The 15412-nt window shown below is 42.0% G+C and overlaps 1 protein-coding gene and 1 long non-coding RNA gene across 4 annotated transcripts in view; one reads left to right on the forward strand and one right to left on the reverse strand.

Moving 5' to 3' along the window:
- The first annotated feature begins 8598 nt into the window (after positions 1–8598).
- Positions 8599–14966, forward strand: LOC147056146 (uncharacterized). The gene is made up of 3 exons (XR_015066480.1): positions 8599–8921; positions 13809–13906; positions 14329–14966. It is a non-coding gene; the product is annotated as an uncharacterized LOC147056146 (long non-coding RNA).
- ciapin1 (cytokine induced apoptosis inhibitor 1) overlaps positions 13980–15412 on the reverse strand; it is a 50729-nt gene continuing 49296 nt past the window's right edge. For all 3 annotated transcript variants that reach the window (XM_085915019.1, XM_085915017.1, XM_085915018.1), the window contains one exon: positions 13980–15266. In XM_085915019.1, the coding sequence (XP_085771145.1) occupies positions 15167–15266 (100 nt within the window). In that variant the 3' untranslated portion in view covers positions 13980–15166. The remainder of the gene's footprint in view (positions 15267–15412) is intronic.

Genomic DNA, 15412 nt, shown 5'->3' on the forward strand with positions numbered 1-15412 from the left:
GTCGCACTTTTGGGGCAAATTTATTTGTCAAAATCCAACACCAAGAACAGACATGAACCAGCAACAACAGGCAAAACGATATGGTATGCTAACGTGACATGTACACAAACGAGGAGCTGAGAACGGGCCTGACGTAACATTCACAGTTATTCAAATAATTATTACATAAATAACACGTTTATCAAACCATCTGTGTCACCCCAATTAATTAAATCGATCGTTCTTTGTTAACAGTGCGTGCGCGTATGCGCCGCTGACGTCGTGAGTTGAATTTCTAATTATTTCACAGACCCATATAACGATATATAAAGTATATATCAAATAACTCATATTACAACAATATTATCAAACCATCTGTATCACTCCTAATAATTAAATCCATCAATCAAATTCCTCGTCCTTTATGTCAACAACGCTGCGCGTGCGCTGCAGAGATCTAGTATATAACTATATTGTAGGACCAGGAAAGACGTGGGTTTGGTAAACGGCTCTTTATTTAACAAAACAAGAGTTCACCGAGCCAACAACTACTGAACTGTAACGATAAAAACATTTACAAGTTTCTACACGAAATAAAATATATCAAATAACTAGGAAATGCAATTTCTGGAGAAACTGCATGTGAAGGCGAAGACTTTGAATAACTTCTTGGGGAATGCTGCCAAATGATGTTGAAACGAGTTGAATTACTTGAGAAATGTAGAAAATAGAGTGTAAAACAAAATTTTTATGAGAATTGGTGGTGAATTTCAAAATTGAGAATGTTTAATTTTTGGTAAGTGGGAAGTTGTGGAATAGTTAGGAAAATGATGAACAGTTGAAATTTGGAACAGTTGAATCGGTGGAAAAATGTAGAAATTAGAGTTGAAAAACGAAATTTAGAATAATTTAGCGTGAATTTCAAAATGTAAAATTCAGAATTTTTGGTGACTTGAAACCCTTAATGCTGAATGCTAAGAGGGGAGGCAATGGGTCCCATTTTTATAGTCTTTGGTATGACCCGGCTGGGGTTTGAACCCACAACCTTCCAGTCTCAGGGCAGACACTCTAGCACTAGCCACTTGTTGAAATAAGGTAACTTCCGCTTTATTTGGGTCACTTCTGGTTTATTTGGGGTAACTTCCGGTTTAAAAGGTCACTTCCAGTTTATTTGGGTCACTTCCGGTTTGATTAGGGGCACTTCTGGTTTACCTGAGGTCACTTCCGGTTTATTAGGGGTCACTCCAGTTAACGGGTCACGTCTGGTTTATTTTGTGTCACTTCCGGTTTGATTTGGAGCACTTCCAATTCATTCTGGGTTCATTGGGGCACTTCAGGGTCAATCCAAGATGGCCGCGACACTGGAAGTGGGGGTTCAAGGGTTGAATTGTGTAAGCATAGTGGAAGTGGAGGTGAAGGGGGTGAATATGGTAAGCATAAGGTGAACAAAGTGAATAAAGTTGGAATGGGTTGAAAAATGTAGAAATTAGAGTAGAAAAACAAGATTTTGGAGAATTTGGTTGAATTTCAAATTTGAAAGTTTGGAATTTTTTGTAAGTGGGAAGTTGTGGAATAGGTAGGCAAGAGATGAATGATTGAAAGTTGGAATGGGTTGAATCGGTTGAAAATTTTAGAAAGAAGGGTATAACGAAATTTGTGGAAAATTTGGTGTGAATTTCCAAATTGAAAATGTGGAATTTTTGGTAAGTGGGAGAGTGTGGAATAGGTAGGCAGAAGATGAACAGTTGAAAGTTGGAACAAGTTGAATCGGTTGAAGTATGTAGAAATTAGAAATGAAAAACGAAATTTTGTGAAATCTTGTGCAAATTTTAAACGTGAAAATGTGATTTTTTTAATTTGGCAAGTTTGGGAATGTCCCCAATGTGATTTGAATTATGTGAATTTCAAACTGGAACAACATAAATGTGAAATGTTGAATCTGCCATTAAGAATGAATGGGGAAAATTCTGCCGGAAATTTGTGAATTTTGTGAAAACGGAAAATCTTTTGAATGGAAACAAATGTAAGCGACGGTGTCATGAATATTTGGAATAAGTGAAAAGTGGAACGGAGTGAATCAGTTGAAGTATGTGGATGTAGTTAAGTGTCAAAAAAGTGGGCAGAATAAGTAGAATAACAAGAAAATTCCGTGTGAAGGTGAAGAAGTTGAAGAAATACTTGGGGAATGCTGCAGAATGATGTTTAAAAATGGAACGGATTGAATTAGTTGCAACATTTTTGAAAATGGAAGGGAAAAACGAAATTTTGGAGAATTTGATTGAATTTTAAAGGGAAATGTGCTTTCAGCGGTTAGCAAACATATTTTTTAAGGTTGTGTGAAACATATAATCATATCAATATAATATCTAGTATTGGAGTGCTTGTGTGGATTGGTGGGGGGTGAAGAATGTGTAGGCACACTGCATGAACTTGTTTTCTTCTAAGAGTTATGGAACAGGCCCAGGAAGGGAGTACGGGACGGTACGGAACGAAGGGAGTACCGGACGATAACACCTCAAGGTCGGTGAGGAACGAGAACAAAGAACAATACCACGTCCAGGTGGTTGGGCTTCGAGAGGAAAACAACCAACCCCCTGACCACAGTGATGACACCTCGACGGGGAGGAGATGACCATCGACCAATCATCACACAATATTTTGCATGCTTTAATATTCATATTGTGTTTCTTTAAAACTGGGCAACCCAGAAGAATGTGTCGTCTTTTGGTGGTCACAAAAACGCACGAGTTTTAGTGTGAGGGACCCGGGACCCAGGCCTGTATTAGTGCGCTTTGTTAGGAATAAACATTTGGTAAATTTGGTCTGATTGATCTACTGGTCTTCTCTTTGACAGAACGAACTCGCAAAATTGTTAGGTGCGCCAGTGTGTGGATTAGGACATAGAAACTTGTGTTAAGTGTTGATCGTAATTTGGAGTCAGATCAATAGCTAAAATCCGTATCCTAACAATTTCAAATTTGAAAGTTTGGAATTTTTGGGAAGTGGGAAGTTGTGGAATAGGTAGGCAAAAGACGAAGAGTTGAAAGTTGGAATGGGTTGAATCGGTAGAGAAATGTAGAAATTAGAGTAGAAAACCGAAATGTAGAAGAATTTGGTTGAATTTCAAATTTGAATTTTTGGTAAGTGGAAAGTTGTGGAATGGGTAGGCAAAAGATGAACTATTGAAAGTTAGAATAGGGTGAATTGTTTGAAAAATGTTGAAATTAGAGTAGAAAAACGAATTTTTTGAGAAGTGGGAAGTTGTGGAATGGGTAGGCATTGAAAGTACTATTGAAGAAGAACTATTGAAAGTTGGAGTGGGTTTAATTGGTTGATAAATATAGAAATCAGAGTAAAAAAACGAAATTTTGGAGAATTTGGTTGGATTTCAATTTGAAAATGTGGAATTTTTGGTAAGTGGGAAGTTGTGGAATATGTAGTAGGCAAAAGATGAACAGTTGAAAGTTGGAATGGGTTGAATCGGTTGAAAAATGTAGAAATTAGAGGTGAAAAATGAAATTTTGTGTAAATTTTAAAAGTGAAAACGTTAAATTTTTGAATTTGGTAAGTTTGGGAAGGTTCCCAATGTGATTTGAATGTGTTGAATTATGTGAATTTCAAACTGGAACAACATAAATGTGAAATGTTGAATCTGCCATTAAATGGTCCCAAGTAAATCATCAGTGATAAATGAAAACAGACAGTGAGTAAAGCCACACATGAAACTGTGATTAAAAAGTATCATGAGTAAAGGCAAGGAGAGTTGTCATGTCTGTGGTGGTAAATTGAGGATGGGCCTGTATGTTGAGATGGAATGAGGATTGGGGGTTGGTGTTGACTCAATTTGAGTTGAGGTGAAGGCCAAGGCTTTTAAAAATTTCTAAAAGCCTTTCCTCAACTCGATGTAACTTTTTAAAACTTGAAATTTTTTAATTAGCTTTCAAAAAGCCTTCCCTTAACTTGATTTAAGTTTTTAACTTGTAAAATCTTTAACTTTTTGAAGATTTAACTTAAAATTTGTAACTTTTTAAATTTCTATCTTTTGAAACTTTTAAATTTTCTAAACTAACTTATAGACGAGTTAATGGGAGACTTTAACATTTAAAATTTTTTGATTTCTGATTTTACAACCAAATTTTAAAGATGAGTTAAGGAAGGCCTTTTAAACTTTATTTATTTTTGTTTTTCACAGTTATTTATTTATTCATTATAATTTTTCTACGTCAATCATGAGGCGTGAACAGAAAACAGACGAGGTAAGTTTCTCATCATTAGACATGTTTTATCTTTCTCTCAAAAGACAGGAAATGCTGCTATTTCACTTCTGTATTTTAACAGTTTCTTTTATCTGGCGAAAGCAGCTTATCCCAGAATCGAGGTCAGAGGTAGGCATGACATATTACCTTATTCAAGTCAAGTCAAGTCAAGTCAAGTTTATTTGTATAGCCCTAAATCACAAGCAGTCTCAAAGGGCTTCACATAGACAATCAATTGACAATAATTCTCAAAGCATCCCCTGATCTTAGGCTCCCAAAAGGGCAAGGAAAAACTCAAAAACCCCTACCAGGGGAAAAATGAGAAACCTTGAGAAGGGACCACAGATGGAAGGATCCCCCTTTCAGGATCACCAGGCTGCAATGGATGCAAAGAGGGCACATAAAATACATAATATGGAAATCAAAAAGTGGATGTCCAGGCCAAAGCCAAGAGCTGTCGGAGGTGCATTCGATTGTCCTGGCAGTGTCCTCCAGGAGGGTATTCCACTGCAGTTCCCTCATGCTGAATTGGTCCACGAGAATCTAGATAGCCATCGTCAGCTTGGGTGTCACCTAACCACCTCCCCAGCCGGGGAGGGGTGGGGGAAGTGGGGTCGGGAAGAGGTTAATTAAAGGCCACATCATAGAAATACGTCTTTAAACGTGTCTTAAATGTTTCTACTGAGGTAGCAGTTCTAATATCCATTGGCAGGGCATTCCAGAGCTCTGGAGCCCGAATGGAAAATGCTCTAGCCCCTGCAGACATTTTCTTGGCCCTCGGTGTCACTAAAAAACTAGCGTTTTGCGAACGAAGGTTACGAGACGGAACATAAGGAACAACTAAGTCGACGAGATATGAAGGCGCTAAGCCATGCAATGATTTATAGGTTAATAGAAGAACCTTGAAGTCACATCTTAAATGGACCGGGAGCCAATGTAAATTGGCTAATATTGGGGTAATGTGATCAAATTTTCTTGTCCGTGAGAGCAGCCTTGCAGCAGCATTTTGTACTAACTGTAGACTTTTGATGCTGGACTTGGGAAGACCAGAGAATAATGCATTACAGTAGTCCAGGCGCGACGTGATAAATGCATGTATAATAATTTCGGCATCACCGGTCGAGAGGATTGGGCGAATCTTAGCAATATTACGAAGGTGAAAAAATGCTATTCTGGTTATATTTTTAATATGCTTTTGAAAGGAGAGCGTTTGGTCAAATATTACCCCGAGATTAGTTACAGTATCACTCTGAGTGATAGTACGGCTATCTAGAGTTATAGCGGTTTCCTTAAATAAATGTTGATAACGAGCTGGACCAATTATCAACATCTCAGTTTTATCTGGGTTCAGACGAAGGAAGTTGAGAGACATCCATTGCTTGATCTCTGCAAGGCATGCCTCAAGATTACAACAGTCCCGCGGATCTGTCATTGATAATGGGATATATAATTGGGTGTCATCCGCATAACATTGAAAACTAATATTATATTTACGTATTATGTTCCCAAGCGGAGTCATATAAATATTAAATAGAATTGGTCCTAGTACCGATCCCTGTGGGACACCACACGTAACTTTATAGAGCTCAGAGGACGCATTGCCATGGACCACTCGGTGCGTCCTGTCTGATAGATACGAATGAAACCAGCCTAGTGCTGACCCCGAAATACCAACACAACCTTTAAGACGCTCTAATAAAATATTGAAGTCAACAGTGTCAAAGGCAGCACTAAGATCGAGTAGTAACAATACCGATGAAGTATTTGAATCCATAGCTAAGAGGAGATCATTAGTCACTTTAGCAAGTGCTGTCTCAGTGGAATGATTAGCTCTAAACCCAGACTGAAAAGATTCATATCGATTATTAGCGACCATGTAATCAATAAGCTGCTGCGCCACTACTTTTTCAAGCAGTTTTGCTATGAATGGGAGATTTGAAACTGGCCTATAGTTACTGAGACAGTCCGGGTCAAGATTTGGTCGCTTAAGTAGCGGTTTAATGATAGCGGTTTTAAAGGCTGTAGGCACTATCCCAGAGGAGATAGACAGATTAATTATATTTAGAACGAACGGTCCTAAGATTTGAAATAATTCTTTAAGTAGTTGGTTGGAAGCGGGTCAAGTAAACATGTTGTTTGTTTAGCCGCACTAACTAATTGTGTAAGCCTTTCGAGGGACACGCTTTTAAAATTTGAAAGGGTTATCGCATGATCATCGGCGCCGGTAATCGGCGGTCCCGACTGAGTGATCGGAATGGTCATCTTGATCTCATCCCTAATGGATTCAATCTTCCGAGCAAAAAATTTCATGAACTCGTCAGCCGAGTGAAAGGAGCTATCGGGGGTTGGCTGGCGTAGTGTTAGCTTTGCCACCGTATCAAATAGGTATTTAGGATTGTTCTTATTGAGATTAATGACCTGCGAAATATAACGAGTTTTTGCTAAGATAAGCGCATCTTTATATTTCAGGAGGCTGTCACGCCATGCCTGATGGAAAACCTCAAGTTTGGTTAAACGCCATTTGCGCTTATGCTTTCTACTTAATTGTTTAAGCGAACGTGTTTCATCTGTGAACCACGGAGTATTTGAATGTATTGTAATTCATAGCCAAGGTTGTGTAAGCCCTCTGCAGAATCATACATTTTTAATAAATTCTCTTGGATTGTCCTTTTTTTCTCCACAAAGACCTTGAGCATGCCAAATTATTCATAATGGACCAATGACTCCCAAACCAAGGTGGCAAGAAGCGGAGTTCTCATTCTTTTATGAGTAGCCAACAAGACAATTGTCATGAAAGACCCTCTTTAAATTTGAATATCTTTTCCACCTCATGTCCTCTTTCCCTCAATGTTTGTTTATTTAGTTTTTTATGTTGCCTGTGGCTCCACATGCTCCATTTGTCTAGACAGGAGCTCGGCCACCCTGGGAACCAACTTTGATGAGAACCGACCTATCTCGCCAGAGAAATGAATGACATTTTAAGAAGATTCATGCGCCCAATGTTCTTAACTTTCTACTGTCTGAAAGCAAAATGTAAGTACCGTAATTTTCGGACTATAAGTCGCGTTTTTTTCTTAGTTTGGGTGGGGGTGGGAGGGGCGACTTATGAGAATTTTTTCACAGATTTTCCCCCAGAAAAACAAAGGGAAAACCGCGATAAACGAACCGCAATGTAGCAAGGGATTACTGTAATTTGAATTTCAAGTGACGTCAGCGGCGCGGCGGTTGTTTACATAAAGGACAAAAATTCGATCACGGGATGACGAAGATGACCGGAGCGACTTACAGTCCGAAAATTACGTTATATAAATTACACTGAAGTTAACCTCTCTTCGCTGCAGATCTCACTGCTTATAGGTGAACCATACTTCTGCACAAGCCTGCTGCCATGGCACTCTTTGTACTTTTGGTACTGCCGCACCATCCTTGCGGGCCTTCTTCGACCCAATGCCACGATCTTGCCCTGCTCTGCCATGGTGGTTGTAGAGTTCCAGGTACAGTATGAAAGTTGGTCATAGTCTCAGTTTTGTATACTTTTATCTTAATTAGTCATTTGTAAAATTGAGAATGTGGAGAAAAAAAACTATGCATATGAACAGTGTTCAGAGTGTCCTTCCCCTGCCTACTGCCCGATGACTGCTGGGATAGGCTCCAGCACGTCTACGACCCCGTGGGGACAAGCGGTACAGAAAATAGATGGATGGGTTCATTGCACAGTCTCTTTGAAGAACATGTGTGAGTGAATGAGACACAATTGCTGCCAATGACAGCAGTGGTTCGCACTGCCGGTAACAGCAATACAGGGCAGAAGAAGAAGCATGAGAGAAACAGCAGATGGAAGTTATTTTGGATTATGAAACAGTGAGCAGATCCGGAATAAGATTCAATGTTTTTTTTTTTTTTTTACACCATGATATGAGCCTGGGGCGGTATGGTGGGGCACTGGTTCGCTCCACAGTTCAGAGTATGTGGATTTGATCCCACCTCCGGCCTTCCCTGTGTTGAGTTTGCATGTTCTCCCTGTGCCTGCGTGGGTTTCCTCCCACATCCGAAAAACATGCTTGGTAGGCTGATTGAGCACTCCAAATTGCCTGTAGGCGTGAAAGTGAGTGCAGACGGTTGTTTGTCTGTGTGCCCATGCTTGGTAGGCTGATTGAGCACTCCAAATTGCCTGTAGGTGTGAAAGTGAGTGCAGCTGGTTTTTCGTCTGTGTGCCCTGCAATTGGCTGGCAAGGAGTTCAGCGTGTCCCCCACCTACTGCCCAATGAATGCTGGGATCGGCTCCAGCACCCCCGCGACCCCTGTGGGGACAAGCTGTACACAAAATAGATGAATGGGCATGGGCATGTTGGAGCTATATATATTGCTTATCAGGTATCATGGATCAATTTGAATGTGTCATAATACTTGAAAAGGTCATGTTGCCTATGGTGAAGAGGACCTCTATGATGTCACATCATCAATAAATACAAAGGGAGATTCGCAGCCACACATGAAACCAAACCGCAGCGATGTGGAGGTTGGCTGTGCTCACATTAGTGTGACACTGTATGAGAATCGATATTTAAAGTGCCACATAATGATGGTGTTATGTCATTTTACTTGTTTGATAGGATTTATGGAGGATACGTGCTCTGTGTTACATGTGAGAGATTTGATGTCGCGCCTTTGGATGAAATGATGCAGGTAAAATGAAACATTTTATTTTTACAATTAAGGATCTTCGCTACCACATTTTTTCCCACCCCATATGTTTGAGTTCTCAACTCCACAGTAATCACCGATACCAAGTAACCAATAATGCGTGTAATAACACTTCTATTAAACCAATGACAGACGATGTTAAAGGAAGATTTTTTGCAAAATAATACTGACAACGCTCTGAGTCTTAGTGTTTGTTCAAAATAAATTGAAGCACAAACTTAAGTTCAACAGTTACCGCTCAAGCATGACGAGTATGTTGGAAAATAAAGTTGGGCAATACAGCTGGATATTTTATCACTGTGTTAAATACCAGCCGATACTAATGAGTACTGTATTTTCCGCACCATAAGACATACTTAAAAGCCTTCAATTTTCTCAAGGTGCACCTTTTAATAAGGTGCATCTTTTGTGTGGCTTACGTATTATACAGGGGTAATATGAAGACCCGATGAATCAATCAGAGGACATTGTGTTTAATGTAGATCGGGGCAAAAAAAAAAACAATCAGAGGACTAGACGCAACGTGTAGAGGAGTACATACCTCCACTGCCATTGATAAATAAATACTATCGTTTGTGGAAAAAAAACAGCATTAGGACCCTCTAAAATGGCAGAGACGAGACATGCTTATGAGGCACAATTAGAGCTTTCTGGATAGCCAGGATAATTGGAGAAGAGCAACGTGACAACAAACTTGGCATGTTTAATGGCGAATTTGCCCAACTGTTTAATAACAAATAATAAATTATATTTATAACGCACTTTATATTCGGAGGAATCTCAAAGTGCTACATGGCAAGTAAAAACAAGAATAAAAAGCAAGGACAAGTATAAAACAACTGGACGACCAGGATATAAAAACAGGAATTACAGAAATGCCAAAGTAAAGAGGTGAGTTTTAAGTCCGGTTTTGAAAGAGTCAGTGGATTGGGGTGCTCTTAGGTGGTCGGGGAGGGAGTTCCACAGTGTGGGGGCTGCATGGCTGCATGTTTGATTTGGACTTAGACGGATTTGCATATAAATATCGATTAACAATAATGTGAGTACAGAAGAGTACATGGTTTAACAGTAGAATAAAGTACAACCAAACTCACTATCTTGCTCCTGTGACGTTTTATTTTTGTTTACCGTAAGTCATAGCATGCATGCGCCCTTTAATGCGGTGCGCCCTATGTGTGCATGAAATAAAAAATAGGCCCCGCAATTGAGTCGGCGCCTTTTAACCCAAAGCAAGATACAGTATAGATATTTTTGCCTATTCAATATTAAAATTAAGAATATAATATTGATTCAACATAAATTGAAATTCTAAGCATTAATATAAATCTTATATAAACATTCAGTATACTTACAATTTCCAGCTTGCAAATTGTATCTGATTGGGCATTTCAGAGTACTGCACTCGTTAGCATGTCGCTTCACAGATGAGAGGTGCAGGGTTTGATTTCAGCTCCGGCCTTCCTAGGTGTTTGCATGTTCTCCCCGTGCCTGCGTTGGTTTCCTCCGAGTGCTCTGGTTACCTCCCACATTCCCGACATTCATGATAGGTCGATTGACCACTCCAAATTGTCCATAGGTGTAAGGGTGAATGGTTGTCTATGTGTTCAGTTCAGTGTGTGACCCACCTTCAGCCCTTAATCTGCTGTGAGTTGAGGATAAGCGGTTCAGATAATCCCCTCCGTGAGTTGTCACTTTATGGTGGTGGAGGGGTTTGCGTGCCCCTATGATCCTAGGAGCCATGTTGTCTGGGGCTTCATGCCCCTGGTAGGGTCACCCATGGCAAAAGGGTCCTAGGTGAGGGGCCAGACAAAGCACGGCTCAGAAGACCCCTCATGATGAAAAAGACAAATGGACCTAGTTTTCCCTCGCCCGGACGCGGGTCACCGGGGGCCCCCTTCTGGAGCCAGGCCTGGAGGTGGGGCTCCTAAGGCGAGCACCTGGTGGCCTGGCCTTCGCCCACAGAAAACGTGGGTCCCCCTTCCCATGGGCTCACCACCTGTGGGTGGGGCCAAAGGGGTCGGGTGCAAAGTGAGCTGGGCGGCGGCCAAAGGCGGGGGCCTTGGTGGTCCGATCCCCGGCTGCAGAGGCTGGCTGTAGGGACATGGAATGTCACCTCTTTGGCTGGGAAGGAGCCCGAGCTGGTGTGTGAGGCAGAAAAGTTGCGACTAGATATAGTCGGACCTGCCTCCACACATAGTTTGGGCTCTGGTACAAGCCCTCTCGAGCTATACTTTCTTCCACTCTGGAGTTGCCCACGGTGAAAGGCGTCGAGCAGGTTTGGGCATACTTATTGCCCCCCGGCTCGGCGCCTGTACATTGGGGTTCACCGGCTCCCTCTGCCTTCGGGTGGGGGAACAGGTCCTGACTGTTGTTTGTGTCTATGCACCAAACAGCAGCTCAGAGTACCCACCCTTCTTGCGGTCCCTCGAGGAAGTGCTGGAGAGCGCTCCTGCTGGGGACTCCATTGTTCTACTCAGTAGAAGTCATCTACTGGGTGACTTCAATGCTCAGTGCACAGTCAACACTGTTTGCAGTGGAGATGGCGTGCTGCTGACCTCGACGCGGGACGTGAGTCGTTGGGGAGAATACTTCGAAGACCTCAATTCCACCGACACACCTTCCATTGTGGAAGCAGGGCCTGAAGACTCTGAGGCGGACTCTCCAATCTCTGGGGTCGAAGTCACTGAGGTAGTTAAAAAACTCCTCAGTGGCAAGGCCCGGGGGTGGATGAGATCTGCCCGGAGTTCTTAAAGGCTCTGGATGTTGCGGGGCTGTCATGGCTGACACGCCTCGACAGCATTGCGTGGACATCGGGGACGGTGCCTCTGGATTGGCAGACTGGGGTGCTGGTTCCCTTCTTTAAGACGTGTTCCAATTACAGGGCTCTGGTACTTCCCAGCCAATACATGACACTCCTCAGCCTCCCTGGTAAGGTCTATTCAGGGGTGCTGGAGAGGATCCGTCGGGAGGTCGAGCCTCGGATTCAGGAGGACCAGTGTGGCTTTCGTCCTGGCCGTGGAACAGTGGAATGCGGGGCTTTGTCTGCCCATATGACTTTACAGCACACTATTGGCCGGTAGAAGACCAATGGGAACATGTTGATCTGTATCCTGGCCGATGATTGGCTTCGAGCTGTCAGAGCAGCTCCAACCAGGCTTTATCGTAATCTCCTGCTATGTATCCACTCCTTTGTTTGTGTCATCAGAATCAGCAGCATCTCTGATTCGCGCTTCGTTTAGTTGTCACAAACGAGGCAAAACAACCGATTGCAACACCAGCTCTTTATTTGGGGAAAGTTTAAGGGAAACATGGAGGGCTGGAATGCCGGCAGAGAAGGACTACGAGGCAAGCTGACAAGCCGGTCAGCGAGCTCGTGTTGTGCGTCATCAAAGCAGAAGGGCATTGCAAGGTATTTAAAAAGTATTTCAAGATACAATAAAGTATTTAAAAGTATAATGAAGTGTTTAAAGATAAATTATAAGTCTTGTGCAATGCCCTTGCGCTGGGCTGCGGGGGCGCGTCAGTCGGTTACCACGGCAAGAGCAGAGTGGAGCCATGACACGCTTACACCTTAAAATGTTTAAAAAGGAGGCCTCAGGTGGCACATAATGGCGACAATATCTCAAGCAGAATCACGCTGAGCACGTGGGCCCCAAGGCTGCGTGCTCAGTCTGCTGCTCTTCACCCTGCTGACGCATGACTGCACTGCAACCTACAGCAACAACCGCCTGCTGAAATTTGCTGACGACACGACTCTGGTGGGTCTCATCACCAAGGGCGATGAGACTCAATACAGGTCGGAGGTCGACCTTCTGGTCACGTGGTGCAGGGACAACAACCTCCTGCTGAAAGTCAGCAAGACCAAGGAGATTGTTGTTGACTTCTGGAAAGGTCACACCCAACACCTGCCACTGACCATCGACTGTGCTGTGGTGGAGAGAGTGAGCAGCACCAGATTCCTGAGGGTGCACTTCAGTGAAGACCTCTCCTGGACAACCAACTACATCACTGGCGAAGAAAGCTCAGCGCCGCCTGTACTTCCTGCGGAAACTCAGGCAAGCAGGTGCTCCACCAGCCATCATGACCACATTCTACCGTGGCACCATTGAGAACGTCCTCTCCAGTTGTATCGCTGTGTGGGGTGGTAGCTGCACTGGATACATGATGCCCTGCAGTGCATAGTGAACACAGCTGGTAGGATTATTGGTGCTTCACTCCCCTGCCTGAAGGACATTTACACCTCCCGTCTCACCGGCCATGATTGTGTGTGATATGAGTTACCCCACTCACAGTTTGTTTTACCTGCTGCTCTCTGGGAAGAGGTACAGAAGCCTGCGCTCCCGCACCACCAGACTCACCAACAGCTTCATACTCCAGGCTGTTAGGATCCTGAACTCTCTCTCCCCTTGGCTGCATAACGTCCTGACCTTTTGGGCCACGTTGGCTGCCTTCTTGTTCTTATTTTTTGTGTTGTTTTCTTGGATGTTTTGTAATATGTCTTGTCACCGTGGGATAGTGGGAAACGCAATTTTGATCTCTTTGTGTGTCTTGGCATGTGACGCAATTGACAATAAAGCAGACTTAGACTTTGGTGTTGTATGTGAGGTCTGCATTAGAATATCAAAGCCTTTTGTATGGCATTTTCATATGCTCCCCAAAGTCAGCTGAGATCGGTTCTAGATCACTTGTTAGTAAGTAAAAGAAACAGTTCATTTCTGTTTATTGACTAATGAATTCCTTAATTTCCATGGAAAATGTCCATAGTTTTCCCCCATCAAGTAAAAGTTCACCAAAATTTTCCTTTCTTTGTGGATGAGAAGTAATTCCTTGAAAAAAATAAAGTTCCTGGTAATCATCATTCTCTTCCAGAAATGGCAACTGCCATGGTGTAGCAATGTGGTTGGAGTACCACCTAACCCGGGACATTTCAGTAAGCGTGGGCTTAACTGAACCAATCAGTAAAAGAGGTATGTTGCAGGTTTATTTTTTGACTATGCGCTTAATATATAGCCGTTGGGGGGAAAAAAAAAGTCCACGGACCACTACTTATTCTTTAATTTCTTGTTCATTTTGATGTCTGGTGTCACAAACAGTGTTATCAAGCGACTGACACAAAAAAACAGAATGGCTAAAAGCACCTGTTTTAGCAATACATTGCCAGGCTACTAATGTAAATACTAAGTGATTTCTATCATTGTCAAGAAATTCTTCAGAAAAATTCTCTATCAGCTTTTAAATTCAATTGTCATGAGCTGTTTTTGTTTTCTTTGATTTATTTGATTTTACAAGGCATTTAAAATTAACATTAAACTGAAGTCATAAGGAGGGACTGTTATTTTTCCATCACTGTATGTTGGAAAATTTAACTGTTGAGTGTCACCTGTTGCAGGGCCACTGTGAGTGGAGTCGCCATAGTAAACAAGGAGTATATTTCTTCAGATCGGGATGGGAAAATTCTGCCAATGACTGCTTTGTTTTACAATTTTATCTTTGAGCCCAGTTCAGGAGACATCAAGATGGACTTCAATTACAAGCCTCATTGATATGGTTGAATTAAAAACCTTTTACAATTATGTATTAGTTCACAAAGAATAAATTGGCTGTTGTGTCGACTCTGAAGTGTATTAATCATTAAAGGAATATAAGCAGCAGAGGTGGGCGTTACGTCAGTACTGACATTTTCCCTTTTGGTAATTTATAGCTCGTCAACACAACTCAACATAATTTGCCCAAATGAATGGACAGAACTTTGACTCGTCCTTCCTTAGGTGAAAGTCTATTGCTGCCACACCAAGAAAACAAAACAAGTGCAATATCACACACCACGTCACACACCAACTCCTACTGAAGTTCATTAGCAGCGACTATGTAATTACACTTCTATTATATTATTAAAACAAAACAAAGCCAAGTACTTTTTAGATGCATACCTTGCTATGCCAGCGACCTTCACTAGAAGAAATGCTTTGTTTTGTTCTTCCAAATGCGGAAGCCAAGCTTACATTTTAATGAGTAATACAGCATGTTATAATGAGAAAATTATCAAATGATACTGTGACATTGAAGTTTATTTTTGGCATGGTGTTTGGTGGCAACAAACCTGGGCCACTCAACAATTATTTGTTAGAAAAGAAATAAGTGGTTGGCAGGAGTGGGATGTTGTGAATCACTGGAATGATAGTGAGGCACAGAGTTGAACGTATGTAATTTGGAGTTTCAAGCATCTGTTAGTGTGCTGTTTTCCAACAAAATCTTCTCCCCTGGCTTGAATGCTGGCATTCCCAGGTATGGACAGCTGGCACATCGGAATGCATCACCAAGGTAACACTGAAAGAGAGCCATAACACTTTTTATCTCTCACAAAGGTGTGACACTCAGTACTGGGTGTAACGCATGACAAAAGTATTAGTATATTACATTTTGGAAGTAACTATATAATATAACAAGATACTCAACATGTTTCTGTAATACAG

Source organism: Syngnathus leptorhynchus, chromosome 6 (assembly GCF_054491065.1).
Source record: "Syngnathus leptorhynchus isolate UIUO chromosome 6, UIUO_Slep, whole genome shotgun sequence".
NCBI classification, from domain to species: domain Eukaryota; kingdom Metazoa; phylum Chordata; class Actinopteri; order Syngnathiformes; family Syngnathidae; genus Syngnathus; species Syngnathus leptorhynchus.